General features: G+C 39.2%; 3 protein-coding genes across 3 annotated transcripts; 2 read left to right on the forward strand and 1 right to left on the reverse strand.

Moving 5' to 3' along the window:
• The first annotated feature begins 6044 nt into the window (after window positions 1–6044).
• LOC122641767 (phosphoserine aminotransferase 2, chloroplastic-like) lies at window positions 6045–7539 on the forward strand. Its single transcript, XM_043835063.1, has one exon. It carries the CDS (start codon window positions 6111–6113, stop codon window positions 7398–7400), a length of 1290 nt encoding a protein of 429 aa, XP_043690998.1. The 5' UTR covers window positions 6045–6110; the 3' UTR covers window positions 7401–7539.
• Window positions 7540–10630: 3091 nt separating this feature from the next.
• LOC122666430 (LOB domain-containing protein 20) lies at window positions 10631–12318 on the forward strand. The gene is made up of 2 exons (XM_043862551.1): window positions 10631–11032; window positions 11962–12318. Exons 1-2 carry the CDS (start codon window positions 10631–10633, stop codon window positions 12316–12318), a joined length of 759 nt encoding a protein of 252 aa, XP_043718486.1.
• Window positions 12319–14543: 2225 nt separating this feature from the next.
• LOC122649171 (histone-lysine N-methyltransferase SUVR3) lies at window positions 14544–19064 on the reverse strand. Its single transcript, XM_043842548.1, has 2 exons — window positions 18317–19064; window positions 14544–15053 (listed from the first exon to the last, which is right to left on the reverse strand). The coding sequence occupies exons 1-2, from the start codon at window positions 19032–19034 to the stop codon at window positions 14665–14667; spliced, it is 1107 nt and encodes a 368-aa protein (XP_043698483.1). The 5' UTR covers window positions 19035–19064; the 3' UTR covers window positions 14544–14664.
• Between the last annotated feature and the right edge of the window lie 2749 nt (window positions 19065–21813).

Here is a 21813-nt window from a genome sequence, read left to right on the forward strand (position 1 = left end):
TATTCGCAAGAGATATCCAGAAAAAAAATATCCGAATACTCCGATAAAAATCTGTCAGGAAAAAAAAAATCAGAATACTTAATAAGAAAAAATTAAGTAAATAATGATCTTGAGGGTTTTTGAAGATTCAACAGGTTCTAGAATATGAGGAAATGAGAAACATGATCTAAGAGATATGGATTGAGCGTGAATTGTATCCGCTAGGGGGAGAAAGGTCTGGGTTACACAAGGCAGAGATGTACTCGGATGGTCAAAAATCTGAATATGATCTGCATCTGAATCCGTACCTGTATTCGGCCAGGGAATATGCGAATCTGATCACATCTGATCCGTTTACTGGCCTAGCGAAATGATTGCTCCTCCCACATGAAAGTTGGAAATCCCGCCCCCTGAAATGCCAGTGCGCACACTCTCATCGGCTGCCACAAGCGCGTGGCCCCTGCACTCCCCCATAGACAACGCTCACCCTAAATTGAATAACCTAGGTAAAACTGAGGAAAATAACTTCAACTTATCAGCTGCATATGATAGGGTATTAGGGATTAAATTCTTATTCCATCGATAAGTCAGTTTGTAGATGGATGACCTTGAATCTTGACAAGGGGTGAACAATAAGGTTCGGTCGCAGCGATTCCAATCTAAATCGGTATAAATTGGGTTAAATTGACAAAAAATCACATTAAAATCGGCAATAAGGGCCTGCATGACAACACCTCTATTTCTGGGCCATGTTTCCATTCCAAAAATGGCTTTTTCTATTTTTGTTACTGGGTCGATTTTTGGATAAAAAATGTGTTTGGTAACGCATAGTAATTTCTATTTCTGGGTCAGGAAAGAAATCGAAACATGTTTGTTATACACAATAATTTTTGTTTCTGAAACTTTTATAAATTTTCAACAATGCCATTGAATACCCAAAAATTTGGTGGTGGTGGTGAAGGTGGAGGAAGTGGTTGTTGTAACGGTGGTGGAGGTGGAGGGGATGGTGGTGGAGAAGATGGTGGCTGTAGTGGTGGTGGTGGTGGTGGTGGTGGTGGTGGTGGTGGAGGAGGTGGTGGCAGTGGCGACGGCGGCGGCGGTGGTTGTGGTGGTAGTAGAGGAGGAGGTGGTGGCGGCAACGGTAATGGTGGTGGTGGTGGTGGTAGTTGAAATTGCATTGGAAGTGGTGTTTTATTTTAAACATGAAATTATTATTTTGCCTATCAAATTAACCATGTGCTCATTAAAGAGCAACTCCCTCCCTTTATTTCTAGAACAAGGAAACTTCAAATTGTAGTTTCTTTTTTTCTATTTCTCAGCAATTTTTCTATTCCTATTTTTTCTTAGGAACAAAAAAATAAACCGATATTAACAAATAGATTTTTATTATTTTTTTATTTCCTTAATTATAAAAAAAAAAAAAAAAAAGAGAGATTGAGAAACAAACATGTTATCATGCAGGCCCAAAAAACCCATTTTGGATTAGCTAGAATCGGAATTGATCGTGACTCAATTTCCCTCACATTCTCTCTTTTGACCAACCGTTGGTGCGCTGCAAACTGATGTAAGCAAGAACCAATTTTTTCGTTTTTTTTGGTAACAAGCAAGAACCAATTTTGATAGCGCAAGAGAAGAGAAAAAAAGGAGAGTATCCAAATTCCAGATTCACATTGAAAAAGACAACATAAAAAATCAACTAGCCGAGATAGGGCAAAATGTCCTAACCATGTGACCAATGTGAGTCTTTGTTTTCACTATCAAACATTTTGTGTATGCCAAAAAGGACTAATATCATTCTTATCCGAAAAAAAAAGGGGACTAATATCATTTATTAAAAAAAAATAGAATTTTCATTCCAAAAATATAAAAGCCAGATAGGGAAGAGAGAGAGGGAGACTTTTAATTGAAAAAAAAAACACAGAAAAATATTTCAACACATCTTATGGTTTTATCACTTGGAACGATGATTTAGAAATACTAATTATTGGTTACTTAGAAAATGATGTGGATTGATCACATGTCAAATTTTCAACAAGATTACATGTACTTTTTGAATGTATTCTCACATATGTAGGCATATCCTCTCACATATGTCCATGCACCCCAAGTAGTTTCTTGAAAGCATCTATTTTTTTTGTTTTTCAGAGTCTTGTTTTGCCATTTGGCAAACTCAAATATGGTTCACGTGGCACCTATGTGAGTCTCTCTTTGCTTTGGGTATACATAGAGTTTAATTTATTGTATTCTTTTGGTACTATCATCAAAAATGATATCGAATCTTCCTGTTCGGATGGGAAACCCATCAAATTTGTGTATTTGTATAGGAACACATGACTCTATGACAACTAGGGCTGCAACATGGTTGGGTTGGGTTGGGTTGGGCTAGGACTTTTAAAACCCAACCCTACCCTGAGTCCCCTTAGCTGGGCCAGATCCGATCCGACCCTAACTCAACCCGCCCTCAGGGTCAGGCCGGGCTGACCCTGATTGGCCCTAATCTGAGGAGGAAGGGAGATGCATTGACTGGACAATCTAGAATAATGGGCTTGGGAAAGGGAGATGCATGGGCAGGCCAGGCTGGGAAGAAGAAGAAGAAGAAGAGAAAGAAGAAACAAGAGGAAGGAGACAGAGTCGGGCCCTCAGCCCAAGGCCTTAACCCTGACCCGGTAATACCCTGACTCAGGGTCAGAAATTCTTGACCTTGACCTTGACCTGCCCTCAAGGCCAAGGCATCTCAACCCAGGCCCTTTTCGGGCTCAAGGCGGGTTAGGGCAGCTCAGGCCGTCAGGGTCAAACTTGCACCCCTAATGACAACCAAATGACCAATCTCTCTCTCTCTCCTTATGTGAAATTACCTTGTGCTCTCCTATATATAATATCGTTTTATCACATTTCATTGGTAGGCTCCACTATGCCGCTTTCTTAAAAATCTTGCCTATAAGGATAATAAAAAGAGAAAATATTGCTACACTGCCTAAGGGATGTCAAAACCTAACCCAAACCAATAAAACGATCAAAAAAATAAAGATTGAACTGAACCAATTCTTATCAGACTGTTCTTGGATTGGGGTATGACGGGACCGGATGAAAAATGAACCACATCGAACTTCTAATATCTCGACCGAAAATCGAACCGAATGAAATGATAAATAAAAAATTATTGAGTATGAAGTTATGAATTGGTGCATTGATTATCCATTGATTTTCTATATTAGTGAGAAAATTTCTAGTTGTAAGGGGAATTATTATCAATGACTATGAGGTTATGAATAGGGAAAATGATTTCTAACAATGCTTCCATTGATGTCATTGTTCATTATATAAAATTAGTTGGACAATTAAATGAATGATTGATAGTAGGGTTCATTTTGAGATTTCAATGTTAGTTATTTATTAATTTCAATATGATTGATAGTAGGGTTCATTTTGAGATTTCAATGTTAGTTATCTATTAATTTCAATATTAGTTATCTTCCCCTTACAGTGATACACAAGGATTTGATTTATAACTATGATTTTGTTACAAACTCTATTTATCTATCAATATTAGTTATCTTCCTCTTACAATTTATTCATCTTTGTAATTATGATTTGGCTACAAACTCTATTTATCTATTGATTTTAATATTAGTTATCTTTCCCTTACAATTTATTCATTATCGTTCGGATTATAATATGAACTCTTCAATCAATTTCCATATTATTGGTTTTTACTTGTTTGACTTGAGAAAAATGATTTAAAGTGTTTTTACGGAATCTTTCTCTCTACAAGAAACGAATGTAAGATTTCATTGTGGTTTAGGTTCGAAAACAAACCAATCTAAACTGGTATTAACTTGTTAATAAACTGAAAACCGAACTTCTAAATCAATTTTAGTTTGAATGATTTGTAAGAGAACGTTACCTTCTATGATCCATTCAACAGCAATGGAGTACCAATCCTTGAGCTTTATTTGTAAAGTCTCTATTCCTTGGTAATCAAAGCCCAAAGATCTATGAACTAATCCATGCTTGACTAGCCAGGCAGAAAAAGGACCCTACATCTTTCTTATTTCTGTTGTATTTTTTTATTAATTCACATTTACTATGAAATTTATGAAGATCAGAAGTTCGATTTTGGTTTCACTCATTCCCATAATTAGTAAGTTCGCGTATTAATTGTCGTATCTGACTGTATAATTCAATAACCCGACTCTTACCGTATTCTATGAGATAGTTTAATTTTGTATGCAACTCTTAAGAACAGTTATATTAATACATATTTATGTGTTTTAATTTAATTAAACAAAATAAAAAAACTAAAACCTAAAAACCCGAAAATCAGTGAGAAAACCCTCAACATCCGAAGACTCTTGTTATACTGCACACAAAAAAAGAAGACTCTCATTCTAGGTTTCTAGCAAACCATCTACTCTCAAATACTCTGGTTTTAGTTCATATTCATCAATTCTATATATCCTTAATCCTTCTTTCTTTCTTTCTCTCTCTCTTTCTCTGTTTGTGTTGATAAGATTTATATATATCTGGAATTCTTCACAAACTAGGGTTTTTTTATATTTTATTTGTGTTAATTGTTTTTTATTCATGGTGCAGGGTAGTTCCTTTCTTCGTTTTTTTTTTTTTTTTTCATTGCTTGTGACCTTGTTAGTCTGGAATTTGCACGGACCCCATTTGTCTTCAACTGCTTCTGCTGCTCAACTTTCTCCCATTTGTCTTCAATCGTTTCCACTGCTCAACTCTCTCAAAGAGTTCTTTGTATTTTGCACGTAGTTGTTCTAAATAAAACCCTGAGTTCTCTCTATATATTCTTGAACAGTTACAAATACTCAGAATCCATAAAGATGTGAGTTCATTTTTTAACTTATACTTTGATAAAGCAATGTCTTGGTATGTAATGGTTCATATGGAGTCATGGTGGCCCTCCATTAGCTCCACAAATTAAATATGTAGTCCTTTGAATCTCAAGAAAAATGATTTTACAGTTAGGGACTAGGGAGCAATGATAACAAAGCTTGTAAGAAAAGTAATTCCTCGATCCTCCTAAATCTATATTCAAATTGGTTGAGTTGTGCAATTGTTTAATAGTTTTGGTTGCCAATTGAGTGTTATTTTTAGTGAATAAGTATCAATAGAATGAATTATTGCAGTTTTTAAGAAATACTTTCAAGATTTTTTTTATTTGGATACCCATATTTTTACTCCCGTACTATTTGCAGAGCAACCATATTAAAACATGTACTGTATCATTATCGTATGCGTTTTATTGCATCAGATTTTTTTAATAAACTATTACCGTGTGTGTCGATTAATTGTCGTACGTATCTATTTCTGTATTATTGTCGTATTCAAACTTACTAACCATGCTCATTCCTAGACCGAAATCGATTCAGCCCAATCAAAACTTGGCTGAACCGACATTTTGACACCTCTACAGTTTGAAAACATTTAGCTGCAACTATGTTCTTGCTACACCTCCAATTGTAGATTCAAACTTGAAATAATGTCTTTCCCCACAAAATCCCATTTAAGTTTTTATATTCTCCAAAACACCATTCTAGATTTCAAATCGAGGCCTACAATTGAGGCAGTAGGAACATGAAAAATTATCTCCTCCAGGTTGCTGACCGGCCCAGTTTCCCATTTCCTCTAAAAGGGGGATGGTGGATTCCACCCGGGTAAAATGTTTGGGCATGGGTGGAGAGATCATTTCAACCCCCCTTTGTTAGAGGAACGGGGGAACTGGGCGGACAGCCAACTAGAGATGATAAAGATCGGTAAGAACATAGCTTCAACCTAGGCAGCAGCCAAAATGCCTTGTATGGATTCCTTGATGCCCACTTAAAAAAAAAAAATCCTTGATACCCCTCATATAATAAATAGTGGGCCCATAACCCACTTACTCTTCTGAGCCGTCGTAACCCACTAACCATCCGTCTCTATCTCTTCTCCGGGGGGTACTTCGTCATATTGAAAAAAGGACAGCTTTTAGTTTGAGACCGGCGGTCTTCCGGGCTTCCAGCTCATTAGTTTGTATATAAACTCTCTCTCTCTCAAATAAATCTTTGTAACCAGGCCCAGTGTCTGAAGAGGCAGTTGTTTCTCCCTCTTTTCCTTTCTCATCAACTCTAGCAATGGCGACGGCAACTTCTCCTCACGCCCTTCTCGTCCAAAACCCTAACCTTTCCTCAAAATCCTGTTTTTTGAAAAGCCCGATCACCACCTTCACCTTCCCTTCCAACAACACCCACTTCGCTACCTCGATGCACTCAAACAAGCCTCTTTCGATTACCTGTGCTACCCAGGTTCAAGATCGCGCCACCCAAACCGCCCAAGAGCGCATCATCAACTTTGCCGCCGGCCCTGCGATTCTTCCTGAGAAAGTCCTGAAGAAGGCCCAAGGTGAGCTCTACAATTGGCGTGGTTCCGGCATGAGCGTCATGGAGATGAGCCACAGAGGTAAAGAATTTCTTTCCATAATCGAAAAGGCGGAAGCAGATCTGCGTCAGCTTTTGAATATTCCTTCCGATTACGTGGTCTTGTTCTTGCAAGGCGGTGCTACTTCCCAATTTGCAGCGATCCCCTTGAATATCTGCAAACCCGACGATCCGGTTGATTATGTTGTTACTGGGTCTTGGGGAGATAAGGCTATCAAGGAAGCCCAGAAGTTCTCCAAACCTAAGGTAATCTGGTCCGGGAAGTCTGACAAGTATACAAAGATCCCATCTTTCGATGCGTTGGAGCAAAACCCAGATGCCAAGTATTTGCATATATGCGCCAATGAGACCATTCATGGTGTCGAGTTCAAGAATTATCCGACCCCGAAGAACAATAGCAAACTTTTGGTTGCAGACATGTCTTCTAATTTCTGCTCGAAGCCTGTCCCTGTTTCGAAATTTGGTCTCATCTATGCCGGAGCGCAGAAGAACGTGGGTCCATCGGGTGTCACAATAGTGATCGTCAGGAAAGATCTGATCGGGAATGCCCAGCCGATTACACCCGTGATGTTTGATTACAAGATCCACGCTGACAACAATTCTCTCTATAACACCCCACCTTGTTTTGGAATCTACATGTGTGGACTGGTCTTTGAAGATCTGTTGGAGCAGGGAGGTCTGGAGGAGGTTCAGAAGAAGAATTTGAAGAAGGCAGAGATTCTCTACGATACGATTGATGCAAGTGGAGGGTTCTACAGATGCCCCGTTGAGAAATCGGTGAGGTCGCTTATGAATGTGCCGTTCACCCTCGAGAAGTCGGATCTCGAAGCAGTGTTCATCAAGGAAGCTGCAAAAGAGAAGATGGTTCAGCTCAAGGGTCACAGATCGGTGGGTGGGATACGAGCTTCAATCTATAACGCCATGCCTTTGGCAGGGGTTGAGAAATTGGTTGCTTTCATGAAGGATTTCCAGGCAAGGCATGCTTGATCCAAGCATATCTACTCTCTAAACTCTGCTATATCTTTCAGATTTTGTTGCTCTAGACTTAATAGATTTTCTGTTCACCCACCCTTTTGTTTGTTACATTTTGGTTGTAATTTCCTCCGCAATTAAATCGAAATTTTGAGTATGATATTGTTGTTATGAGCATATTCGAATTCGACTTCAGTTGGAGTTTTATGTTGGCTCATTGTAAAATCTCAATACCTGAGAGTATTCACAAGTTTTCAGGAAGTTATGAATGACACCAATTTCACCCGAGAGTTAATGACCTATCAACTCCTTCCTAATTGCACTGAACTGAGGCAGATTTGGTCCTTGAAAAATAGATTCCAAGATTTCAGAAATGAAATACAGATACAGGGGTCTGGAAGGGTGCGGGCCCCTTTATGCTGCAATTTTTTGAAATAGTTTTAAATTACTCCATGGTTTCACAATCAGATAAATTAGGTGAAGGATTCTTTTGCTGCAAATTCTTTGGTTGTTACCAGGTTCACGTTTACCCTTGAAACTAGTTGCTCTATGATGTTAACATGTGACCAGATGAATCGGGATCCTCTCCAACTACTTTGGATTTAGATCCTCTGTAGCGCAACAGGCGTGTAGCCCACATCCGATGGTCCACCTCAACACATAGGCGGGGGGGGGGGGTTGGGCTGCGTACCTGGGCACTGCAGGCTGTTGGATGTGCGCTACATGCCCTGTCGCACTACAGAGGAACCCCATCCTCTTTAACCATCCATTCAACTCCCGGGTCCCAAACACGTATCCCAACACCCGCCAACACTTAAGAATATGGCCTTTCCCATCATTGGATGGGCGGTTAGAGACTGGATGGATGGTTAGTGGATTTTTTCCATGAAGAACTATTTTTTTTTTTGGTAACGAAATTTTATTATCTTTGGAAGAAAGTTCCGCCAGAATTAACAAACAAAGACAAAGCAATACAACTAGGGAGTCAAGGAATACAATGAGACTGGGTAGAGGCTCTCAAGGAAGCAAGGTGATCAACCACTCTATTAGCTTCTCGAAGAGTATGAACGAAGGAAATTCTTGGAATCAAAGACGAAAGATGCCTATAGTCCATGACTAATGAAGGAATCCTCCATGGAATCGAGGAGACCTAGTGATTGAGGATGTCCACAACTAATAGATTGTCACTTTCGATGACCAGATTTGGGATTGTTTGATGATAGGCAATTGTAAGAGTGCATCGAACCGCTAAGGTTTCAGCCACTAAAGCATAATTCTGTCCAATTCTCACTGAGAAGCAACTCAAGAATGAGGAATTCGTTGACCTACAAATACCACCAATACCTAACATAGGGCCGGACTGGGTTGGGCTTAACCCAAGGCCTCAACCTTGGCCCAGCTCGACCCTGACCTAGGCCTGAAAATTTAAACCCTAACCCGCCCTCAGGGTTGAAAAATCCATCACATGCCCTGTTTGGGCTCAGGGCGGGCTCGGGCTGACATGGCCAAACTTATACCCCTAATTTGGATAATTAATCTTGAAGTGGGCTTGACATACTCAAACAACCTTCCCATTGAAGATACATCGAGATTCAAAGAATCAGAATGGAACCAATAAAATCTGTTATGGGGAAAAATTGTGCCGTCACTGAATGAGGTCACCTACACACAAAGAGATGACTAAAGATCAATCAAAGAGAATTGGTGGTTGGCCCAGTGGGGGGCTCTTCGATGCTTAAGGTAGTATTCAACACAACAACAGAAAATTATGCTAGGAACCAAAAGAGCAAAGAAGCAGGAGATAATGTAATTAATAAAGTATTCAGAATGTCTACCTTGTGTTTTCCCCTTACTATTTGTAAGGCAAAGGATGATGTAAGTCATGTAACCCTAATTTCAAGGAGTGAAGGAAAAGTCGTTTCTACTCAATAAAAAATGCTTCTTCGGGAGTCCTATGTGTATTCCTCGTGAGTTTGAGATTCTAACCTCGAGACATTGTGGTTGTTATAACTGAATCCTGTCTTTGTCAGATCTTTATCAAGTTCGTGGCCACATGTCAATCATCTGTATTTATGACGTGGCTGTCATCCGATGGTGATTATTTTTATGTATATCAAAATCAAAAATCGATTAACCATGATTTTGATTAATGCTCAATTCTCAATATCTATTTGGAATCGGCCATGAATACACTTTTATCTTCCTTTGTGACCCCTTTTTTTTTCACCTTCTTCTTCTAAGTAGTTTCTAAAATGGTAAAAAAAATCATTGAAAACTACCTCTTATAGTTATTATATCTACAAGATTTTAAAATAAAAAACTCCAAAAATCAAAGATTTGTGAAAATCTTCACTTATTCCTGATTCCATTTTATAGTGTTTCAATCTATTTTGATTTCAATTCGAATTGGAATCAATGAAAGCCGATCATGTGTCTGATTCGGGGTTTTAAACCTTGAGATGTATCCTCCCATCTGTGTTTTGGTAAACAAATGGTTATTACAAGTAAGAGATTAAAAATTTTCTTAGGCCGAGGGCTAGATGATGGGGGCCAACAAAAGGTCGAGCTTTCCATCCAAATATACAATGTTTGGCTAGAATAGGGGTGTCAATCCATATGGTGAATTCGAAACCAAACCAATAAGAAAAGTTTGATTTCGGATTAGTATCGGATTACCCTCATTTTCGAATGTGACATAAAGAACTATCCCTAGAACTGTAAATCATGAATTTTTATCCTCTCAATTATGATGCACTGCCTATTACAATTTTAAAGTGCATCGAACGATGCACCCAATACACTTTCAAAGCGCATGATACTATGTAGAGACGTCTACTACCGCAGCACTGCTACCCCATTCCACACGCGACGGAGCAGCACAAATCTTGTGTGCTCCCCCACACGACCAACTATTTCTTTTACTATTATATTACACCAAACTTAATTTACTTACCCACCACATCAACAAACAAACAAACAAACCATATTCACACTCCCTTTGCACTCTGTGTCTCTCTCTCTTTTTCTCTTAACATAGAAACAAATTGAAAACACTATTCATCTCTCTCTCCCAAAGGCAGAGAGAGCAGTAACGTCTCCCACCTCATTCACCTCGCCAACCCCCTCACGAGACTAACGTGCCCTCTTTAACTCTTTGTTCATATATATATATATTAACACCAACACCACCTTCACCTCTCTTATTAGCTCACCATCTCTGCCGGCTCAGCGCTTGTTTCTTTGACATGGATCAGGACCTCCAACAAGGCGATGACACATCCGTCCACGTCAAGCCCTCTAGTTATGGCCGGCGTAGCAGTAGTGGCATCGGAAAACGAGCTGCTGTTACTCCTCCTACGCCATCAACAACAACAACAACAGCTCCACCATGTGGTGCATGCAAGTTCTTAAGAAGGAAATGCATTAGTGGGTGCATCTTTGCACCATATTTTGGATCAGATCAAGGTGCAGCTCGCTTCGCTGCAGTCCACAAGGTGTTTGGTGCAAGTAATGTTTCGAAGCTTTTGTTGCGTGTCCTTCCAAACCGACGACATGATGCAGTTCTCACCATTTCTTATGAGGCTCAAGCTAGGTTGTCTGATCCTGTTTATGGATGTGTCTCTACAATACTTGCTTTGCAGCAACAGGTTCTTTCTCTTTTATTTCATTTCATCTACTTCTTGTTGATTACTGATTGTAATAATATTAGAGCAATATTGTCTTCATCGGGAATTAATTATAAGGTAAATAAACTGTTGGGGGTTTGATGTCTTGTATTCCGTTGAACTCGTCTGCATAAGTAGACTGATTTCGAAGGACAGTTAAGAGGCCATAGGAGTCGAAGATTTGGAGGAATCAGCCCACCGTACTCATTAATCTATGTTACTGGCGGAGTCTCCGACCTTCTCGAAAAAGAAATCGGGTACTTCTTTACAAAATTGTGTTCAATTTCATATGTGGCAATTTCGTCAAGATCTCTTTGTTAATTAGGGGAAGAATCTCCACAAATTAGATTTTTTGAGGAACATATTCAGATTGGAGAGAATTGGATTTGGTTAGACAATATGTGGTTGTTAATCGAGGATCGATTTTTTAGCAAGCTACGGAATATATTGTCAAATATTCAATGATCGATCTATTTTTGTTCAAGCAAAGGATTTTAGTCAATTGAAAGGATCTTCTGATCAATCTGGAGATCGTTTCAATTCCATTAGTAATGAGGATTTGAAATATCACACATTGATCAATCAAAGAGATCGAGATCGTGGGTCCAATTCTTTTAGGGTTATATAGGTATTTCAATAAATTAAATTTTCTGTATAGGATTTCGCTATAAATTTGTAACGAGTTTTTTCACTTAAATCCAATTCTCTATTGATACAGAAACAAATCTAAACCCACCGTCGACACATATATCGACAGACACATAAGTAATCTTGTCGAACCATATGAATCTTTGCTTACATTATATAGTTGTTTACTTACAATTTCCATTCTTTTTCTGCATCATTTTAAGTTGTCGTTTTTCTATATTAACAACTTACCATGGGTGGTGTTTTATGTTAATTATTTTCAGGTGGCCTCATTGCAAGCCGAGCTCTCTGCTGTGCATAACCAGCTGATGAGCAGTAGGTTAGCCATGGTGAATGCTCTTCAGAGCATACAGCAGCATCAACAGAATCAGCCTCTTCATCAACCACCAAATTTTGCAGTGCTTCAGCCGGCTTACTCTAATAATTCGTCGGTCTCCAACAATCTTGTCAACCTCAGCAGCTTATCTTCCAATTTCGACATTGCAGTTGAGACGACTGCACCATCGTCCCGTAGCTTTGACCCTCTTCAGCTCTCCCGGCTTTCACAGGAGGAAGAGGATGAGGAAGATGAGACCCATAATCCAGCTGCTCTCGCCAATCAGATACTTCACCAGAAATAATTTTCTTATTTCATTTTTTATTTTTATTTTTGGGGGGTTTTTGGCTGTGCGAGCTCATCAGCAGTAACAGTTTTTTCTGATCTCTCTTATACTCTCAGCATAGACTTTGAAATTTTGAGATAATACTAAGGTGATGGCAACCATGACTGTTGAACTGTGATAGACATTGCAGGGATAATAACCTAATAGATCTGTCTCACCTAAACCTAGAAGGGAAAAATTCAAACTTCCCTTACATTACACCAATAATTAATTGGAAAATTGAAGGGTGTTTAACCAAAAAGAAAAAATTTCAAATTTGAAGGGTGAGTCTACTGTAATACTAATCTCACTGCATGAATATGGAAATTAAATTCTTTCAATCTAATGGCAGTAAATGCCCCCATTAAACTATATATTAATTTGTACTGGGCATGTTTGCCTCTAAAGGAGTTTCAAGGTACTAGGTTTTCTCATTAGATTTGGCATTTCAGGGTAGTTTTCCATAACTACTAATTAAATCTTTAACAGAGGGTTGTGGCTTTTTTGTATAATCTAAGATGGCAGGGGCATGTGTTTGGTGTGTGGTTTCATGTTGGACAAAGCTTTTCCATGGGTGAAGAGAAACCCTTCTTCACCCACCATTGCGATCTCATAACTACGCCCGTTATATGACAAATGTCTGAAATGCCCGTGACATTGCACCCAGCGTTGCATCCAAGCACTAAAACCTATGGGTGAAGAGATTCTATCTTCACGGGGGGAAAAGGAAAACTCGGTCCTTCCATATGAGAAAAAATTTCTTATATTTCATCTTGTTCACCTTCTATATACTTCTTGTTGGCAAAATGGTACCTTCTACATGCATCAAAAGAATGATTTAGCAGTAGTTATAGGTCGTCTTGCTTGATATGCAGCTGAATAACAAAATTTGCCTCCTTTACATCCATCCTCTGAAGCTTCAACTTCACATGTTCATCAAATAACTCACTCCTGTAGGCTTCTTAAAGAGGCAACTTCTGATGAGATGGGGCAAGTTTCCTCCCCAACAAATTAAGCTCACGCTTTCACTTTGAGATCTTTTATTTTGTTTTACTTTTTGTAATTTATTTTCATTGAAATTTCATGCATCCAATGGGTGAAAACTAAGTTGAGGGTTGAGCTGCTGACTGAAGATAAATGTAGTTCTTGCAATAACTTACCTGGACGGGATCGCACCAAAGAGGATGGGGGATAAATCTTAAGATCATTCAACCATCGAGAGCTGTTCTTCAGCACCCATGTTGGGTCAGGTTTCAGAGACTTATAAATCACCATTTTCCAAAGGTGCCAAATAAAATAACAGTTAATAATAAACACAGAAAACAAAAAAACCCACTTGAGAAAGGGTTTATCAAATTGTTTGTTAGTGATAATGGAGATACAAAGCTGCTCTAGCGAGGAGGAAGTGAGAAATTCAGTGCTCAAGCCCAAAGGACCTGCTGCCCAGACACGCTTAGTCAACATTAAAGAAGACATACCTTATCTCTTAAAATTGTTTGAGAATGCACCTGCTGTTACACCATATCATTAATTGGCTGTTTATGATTATTCTTCCAATCTTGCCCCTTAGGAAAATGTGGAAAGAAATGCTTATTACTGTGGAACAAGTTCTGGAAAGAGTTTATATAACAAATGTTAATGCTGCAAATGAGCATGCATCAGGTTTTTTCTTTTTTATTTTTTTTAAACTAAAAAGTAGATTTACCACAGCTAAGGAGGATTAGATTTCCATTCTTCTACAAAGTCAGTGCAGTGATCAATGTCCTAACATTCTAGTCTACAGTCTAAGACTCTTCTTAACATGTACTCCAAAGAACATCCAATTGGTGTGCCACAAGCATATCCAACACCAAGATGGTTCTACTGATGGGTCAAACCGCCTCCACACTGATTTGCAACCAGAGAAAGAGTCCATTCAAAACAGAAAACCTTTAAGACCATTGTCATTCTTTCGAAAGAATTTCCAAAATCAAGAAAGTAATATATAGGCTACACACGCACAAAAAAATAAATAAATCTTTTTGGCTATATTCCCTATCCGATATTCATAAATGACACACCCCATAACTGATCAGTAAACATGGAGAGTCCAAGACCTATCACCAGTTAACCAAACCCCAACTTGCTTCAAACATAGAACTATGAACTAATGATCCTACAATCTTTTGTTCAAAGATGGATGCAACGGTTGGCACTGAAACAAACGCTAAGGATCGCTTGTTGATTGAAAAATGAAATGTTGTCAGATTAGCCTCAGATGGTGAAGGCATTAAACAGATACTATACTAAAATGGAGCAGAGGAAATCTAACATTGAGGGAGACCATCATGTCTGTTCTGAAGGCAGCACTCTGAAGCAACCAGAGCTACTACAAAAACATTGTAAGCCATTAGGCCTGAGTCTAACATCTCCATAACTAAATGTAACCTCTTCACCTTCTTGTATGTCTCTAGAAGCAAAGAAACAAAGACGAGGTAGCAACAAGCCTGAGTTTCTCACCAAGACTGTTGAAAGATTGCCGCCATCACAAGAATGATTAACAAAGCGTGCAATATTTCCAACTCTTGTGGCATCAATGTTCACCCTCAAACATGCTTTCCTGGAAGGTAGATGCTCTCGCACAACCAAAAGGGCAGAAGAAAATTGACTAATTGAAGCAAGTTCATCGTACTTCTGCTGCCGCCTTCTGGCTTCTTCAGTTGTCAATACTTCACCTAAGCAGGACAGTTTCACATATGTGACATTGAATGCAATGATACAACAGTAGTTATAAAACAACATTAAAAATAAATAAAATAACCCAGACACTCATCAGGGACCAATGAAGAGGGTTAGTCTTGAGATGAACCATTAAATGAATCTCAATGATGGATTGGATTACTTTGGAGAAATCAACCACTGCTAGTGTGTACCTTTTCAGCTTACATTTGCATACCATTGTTCTAAATTGCAATCATCGAGGAACCAGTTCTCTAGCAAATATGCTTAGGAGGGCAAGGGACGGACAGCAAAAAAAAGGGGGGGGAGGAGGATTGGACCATAACTCAGTTGGTTTTGTCATGAACAGACAAACCAAAGCCAATTAGATTAAGCTGGGCCAGTTTTGAAAGATTTAAGCTCCATGCCCATCCATGTATACATGCTTTTATTTCTTTTCCTTTTTCTTTTAAATGAATTGTTCAACTAGTTCTTTCAATATTATCAAGCAAAAGAGCAAAAGGGAATTGCTTTACTAATGTACCACAACTACTATCATATACTATCCCATTTATTCATGAACAAAACGACATGCCTTGGATCAGAATGATGTTATTAAATACCACAAAACTAGTAAATTACCAACAACACTACCATTTTATCATTAACCGAGTTCAGCTATTTGGCTAAACTGAATCAAGCAGCATGGACCATTTCCTGCTTCAATGACTCGGTTAAATAATCTCTATGTTGTATATCATCTAGTTATTTAAAGTTATGAAACAAAAAGCCGTCATCTTTAGGTTCACGCTGCTGGATTTTCCTCAATTTAACATAAAACAGGGATCTTGTATAGGGATGAAGAGGCTGGATTTGATATCTTAGGCTAACCTAACCTGACCCAAGTGGACAAACCTTTGATGCAATCCCAACTGACCTTGAAGGGGTGAATGATCACACTGGACAGGAAATAACAGGGAGAAATTTGACAACAAAAATAGGAAACAGAAGAAAAGATTAGAGATACAGGCTATTAACAAGATTCCACGACAAAGACTTCAGAGATTGGCTTAAGCTAAATGAAAGTCAATATATTTTTAGTGTTTATTTCAAATGTAGAAACATCATAAAGCATCCATATAATATGGGCTGACTTGCTATTTGATATTAATAATTATATCTTAAAGTTCAGACTGCACATGGCCTCATTTTGGAATGGCTTCCTAAACGGTCCACCATTTTGAGCCACATGGACAGATGATGTGGTTATTTTAACTGTTGGATAGAGGGCATGGTCTGGATTAGCCACGTCTTAAATTTTAAAGCCTAATTTAGTCAAATACCCTCACATGTCTTGGCATGCATCCCCATGTATGTCCATACATCCCTATGGTACTCCAACTGCTACTGTGCACTCCCCCATAGTCTTGGATTTTCAAAGTTCTATTTTGCCAGTTGATATATTTAGTGAGGGTAAGAGTTGCTTTTAAATTAAAGAGGAAAACTTTAAGTAAAATAAAGAATCTCTATTCACTAACACAGGGCAAGATATGATGAGGGAAGAGAGCTGTTTTTTATCAGGGTTGAGTAATTCATGGGTGGTAAAATTCTAATAGAGATAATTGTGGTTGATTACTGCATAGGGTAGAAAACAGGTTTAAGGATGCATGAGAGACAATCCATGAGAGTTAAGGGTGGAGAGTAAATGAGAATAAAAGTTTGGAAATAGGTGGCCAAGTAAGATTTTCAACCATTCTAGCCCTCTTCAATTTTCATTTTGTTTCCTTCCTCCATCAGAGTTCCAACACTTCTTTGTTTGTCATATAACCACAAACGTACACAGTTAGCCTTGACATTGAATGGTATATTTTAAAAAACTGAAGGCATTGCCATACAACTTCCCTTAACTCCATAGCATAAGAGCTAAATGTAAACACCATCAGAAAATTTACTGACTATAAATCAAATCTTTTGCTCTCTCTATATTTGCCACATTAATTCATTCAAAGACCCACCCATTGCCTTTATTCCTTTTCTTTCCTAACTTCAAATTTCAGTGACTATATCCCATGCTATAGATTTAATACTATTATCAGAGCAAATGATATCATTTTGATGGATGAGACTAAAGCAGGGATTAACGCTAAGTTAGAGTTATGGAGATCAACCCTGGAAACAAGAGGTTTTAAGATTAGTAGATCGAAGACGGAGTATTTGATGTGTAATTTTAGTCACACTATGATGGACACTCGCAAGGTGCGAATTGAGGAAAGAGAGATACCGAAAAATGACTATTTTAGATATTTGGGGTCAATCATAAATAAAGAAGGTGACATAGAAGATGATGTCTCACAGAGAATTAAAGTCGGATGGATGAAGTGGAGAGGTGCATCCGGAGTGCTGTGTGATCGACGTATTCCTTTAAAGCTTAAAGGAAAGTTTTATAGGACTGTTGTGAAGTAAGGAGCAGAATGTTGGGCAGTTAAGAAGTGTCATATCGAGAAGCTTTGTGTGGCAGAGATGCGGATGTCAAAATGGATGTGTGGAAAAACAAGGATGGATAGAGTAAGGAATGACCGTATTAGAGCTGACTTGGGAGTTGCTCCGATCAATGACAAACTCGGAGAGAGTCGTTTAAGGTGGTTTGGTCATGTTCAACGAAGGCCTAGGGACGCTCCAGTAAGGAGGAGTGATATGATTCCGATTGAATGAGCTAAAAGAGCGAGGGGCAGGCCTACAATGACCATAGGAGAAGTTGTGAAAAAGGACATGCATAGTCTGGGTCTCGTGCCGTGTACGACCTCGGATAGAACATATTGGAGGGCAAGGATCCATGTAGCAGACCCTATTTAGCTGAGATTCTCCTAACTTGCAGGGTGGTGCCTCTTTCCTCTTTTACTTTTCTTTTATTTTCCATTGTTCATTTTTTTTTCTTCACTTCACATCTCCTTTCCCATTCCTCACTTTCACTTTTCAGTTTTCCTTTTTTCGTTCGATTGGATCAATGTAGCCGATCCCATTAAGTTGGGATAAGGCTGAGTTTGTTGTTGTTGAATCAGAGCAAATGTATTATATAAAGCAGTATTAAATTAGATGTTCAAGGCCCCTAATAGAAGTAATGGTTTGGCATAACCTAGCCCTAACTCCAACTTCAACTAGGCCATTTCATTTGAATGGAAGCGACGCCAACACAAACCATAATGAACTGAAGCGGCGGTCTAAGTAATAACAAAACTAATAGAAATGGATAGAGTAATTCCAAATTTCATATAAAGCATACCAGCGTACTCGCAGACGAATTCGCCACGCCCAATGAACTGAGAGGCGTGCAATCCCCAACCTTTCCTCTGATCCTTAACGATTGCCAGCCGAATTGAAATTCCTCGCAGAGTCGAGCGGTACTCACAATCCAACCCGCAAGCGCAACTCGGTCCACACTCGGTCATCACCATTTCCGCGTCCGGACTCGAACCCAAAAGCTCGGGCCGGATAGTCGAACATGGGCAGCATTCTGATTTCCCGACTTCTTTCACTTGATGAGATTGAGAACAGATCTTACAGTCACAACCACAATCAAGTTCGAGCGTTCTTGAGAAGGAACGCATCGGATTCAGATCGAAACCAGTATCTGAAGATGGCTTCGAGTAGGGTCTGTTACTATAAGTAGGTCTAGGGATGAATCCCCATGGTTGTTGGGATAAGGGAGAAGAGTCAGGGAAACCTAGAATTTGAGATTGGGAGTAGATGAAATAGGAGTAGGGTTGGTCATCGACGGAGTTGAGGAATGGGATGGGATTCGTTTCGAAGCTTCTCGCGGCATCCGAAGCTCTCCTGGTGTTGATTATTCGGGATATCCGGTGGAGGGCTTTGCAGGTCGAAGACACGGAAGCAAGGTCGGACGGTGGCAGCCATGGAAGGATTAGCTCTGCGCATTCAATTAGTTCTGCTTCGTCTTCGGTTCGGGCACGCTCACAAATCCACTTCGCCTCCTGGAACATCTGAGGAGGAAGGAGGAAGGAGGAGTGAGTCAGGAAAAGGGATCTGATCGGGACCGGGCTCGTACTTGTTTGGACCTTCGGCATTCTGGTTGGGTCAAGTTCAGGTCCGACCAATTTATTAACGGTAAAAGGTCACCTTGTGGTTTACGTCCTATAATTTTTAGTGGGGAAAGTAGTTTTATGGGAAAATTATCTCCTGTGGTTCCGGTACAATTCCCTAGTGCCTCTAATAAGAGGGGGGTGGACTCCACCCGGGTAGTGTGTTTAGGCAGGAGGTGGACTCCTATGAGAGGAATTGCAGGAATTGTACTGAGCAGGGAACCGCAGGGTATAAAGATCTTGCTTTTTCTCTGGGAGTGTGGCCTACGCCTGCACTCCCATGTATCTATCTCTCTCCTTCTCAAAATAAGGGGGTAGATGTGTCTTTTCAAAAGGGGAGGAGAGAGAAAGACTCATGGGAGTACTGGCATAGGCCATACTCCCGAAATAGAGAACTTTCTTCCTTTTTAGTATGTCACAATTGGGAAAAAGGTTTCTTCGTTCCCAGTGTTGATTTCCACTTGAGCATGTGTTAGTATTTTTACCACATGAAAGAGTAATATGATAATGAGTAAGAGTTCTCTGTGGGGAAGTGTGGCCCCTACGTGCACACAATGACATCAACAAGACAGTCATTACCGCATTTCATAGGTGGAAGGATGGTCATTACGGCCCCCCATGTGTCTGGCATAGGAGCTACACTCCCCCCCCCCCCCCCACATAGAACATTTCTCCTATGACAATTTATTAAAAAAAAAAAGAGTTATATGACAATTTTGATCATTCATTTCACCTACTTCTTGTTCGTTACTGATGTAATATTAGAGATTGTCTTCATCGGGAATTAATTATAAGGTGATAAACTGTTGGGGGTTTGATGTCTTGTACTCCGTCGCTTGCATAATTGGGCTGATTTAGAAGGGCCGTTAAGAAACCATAGGGGTCGAAGATTCGGAGGAATCAACCTACCTTACGCGTTAATCTACATTATTGGCGGGGTCTTGACTTTTGAAAAACAAGTGGGATATTTCTTTGCAAAATTGTGCTCAATTTCATATATATCAATTTGATCAAGATCTCTTCGTTAGTTAGGGACCTAATCAGAAGCCTCAGTCCCCTTCTTCTTGTCCAGCCACGCCTTGCGACCATTAAAATCCTTCTTTATATGCCCCCTTTTACGACACCAGTAATACTCTATATCATTTTTGTTGGTCGTATCATATGGCATGTTTTTTCCTTCTAACAATCTTTTGCAATCCACTACCTGATGCTCCTTTGTTCTCAATTATATTGGCACTTTCCACTTTATTTCGCTTGATCATTCCATCTTCTTATGTAACGAAATGGATAAGCTCATTCAGGGTCTATTTTTCCTTCAAGGCATTATATGTTGTGTGTAGGGTCTTGTATTAATCTGGCAAAGAGTTAAGAATTAGGTTGATCAAGAAATCATCATCAAAATTGATGCCCAGTTCCCTAATTTTGTTACCTGTTGTCAACATTCCCAGTATGTGTTCTCTCACACTACCACTGCCATCAAACCTTGCACCTGTAAGCTTGGTCATCAGGTTTTGTTGGCTCTACTTTCTTGGATTCTTCAAACATGGCCTTCACAGTTGTCATGTAGTCTTTTGCAAAAACTTTGGAATCCACACTACCAAGCATTTCCTTAGGGATAAAATGTTTTGATGTAGAAGTTGAAAATTGCCACCCCTCCCGGCAATGACGATTATTGGACACGGGAATCGCATCCACTCATGTTTTAAGGAAGAGCCCTCAACTTCAGGAAGCATATCCACTCATGTTTTTCTCCCTTTTTTCATGTCCAAAAGTCTTCTTTTGAGCATTCTTCGAAGTCCTGTCCATTTCCATTCAAAACCTACACCCTCGTTACCCTGTCAATGACCCGAGTTACCCAAAATCCCATTTTAATCATATTTGACCATTTCAAGCCGTTACTTTGCCCAAAGTCCAAATAGCGAAAATCTCATTATTAGCCATTACTCTGCCCGAAGTCCGAATAACGAAAATTCTTTGCTCGAAGTATGAGTAGCGAAATCCTTATTCACATCCTCACTCTGTCTGATGAAGAAGAAAGTTTGTCCGTCTCCACTTGAGCCGGGAGACAACTCGTACTCCGCGTTTTCCACATTTTCGCGTACAGATATTGTTTTTACATTTTCCTTTCTTAACAAATGTAGATCACCAAAGTACTTATTTTTAGTGTAACTAGTAATTTTTACCAATAGAAATAACATGCTTAGTTTCTTTTTACATATTTGATGCATCATCGGTTAGCTTCCATGTTATGATATAGGATACATCATTTAGTAGAAGAATCTTTCCTAACTTGTCATGAATTCCAATATTTCCATGTTATGAGACGACGAAACCATACCATCAATTACCTGAGTAAAAAGGAATCAAAAGGTCAACGATGTATCATCACATAAACTAACTTTGTTTGTATATATATCCGTGTATATATATGACTGTACATATAAATTTATATTAAAAAAAAAAAAATGTGTATATAATCGGTAAGTCCTTCTGTGTCCTAAAATAAGTTTTTTTGCTTATGCAAGACACATTTTTGCACCAGAAAAGTTTCTTATTATCTGCGTGGGTCCATCATGGCGACCGGTTAGTCCGCTCCGATCTCTACTCTCTCCATACACCCAAGATTTCATAATTTCCCTTTCTCCACCTAACCTCCAAAGGCAAGGTCCAGTCAGGCTAT

The sequence above is a fragment of the Telopea speciosissima genome, chromosome 1, assembly GCF_018873765.1.
Source record: "Telopea speciosissima isolate NSW1024214 ecotype Mountain lineage chromosome 1, Tspe_v1, whole genome shotgun sequence".
Classification (NCBI taxonomy): domain Eukaryota; kingdom Viridiplantae; phylum Streptophyta; class Magnoliopsida; order Proteales; family Proteaceae; genus Telopea; species Telopea speciosissima.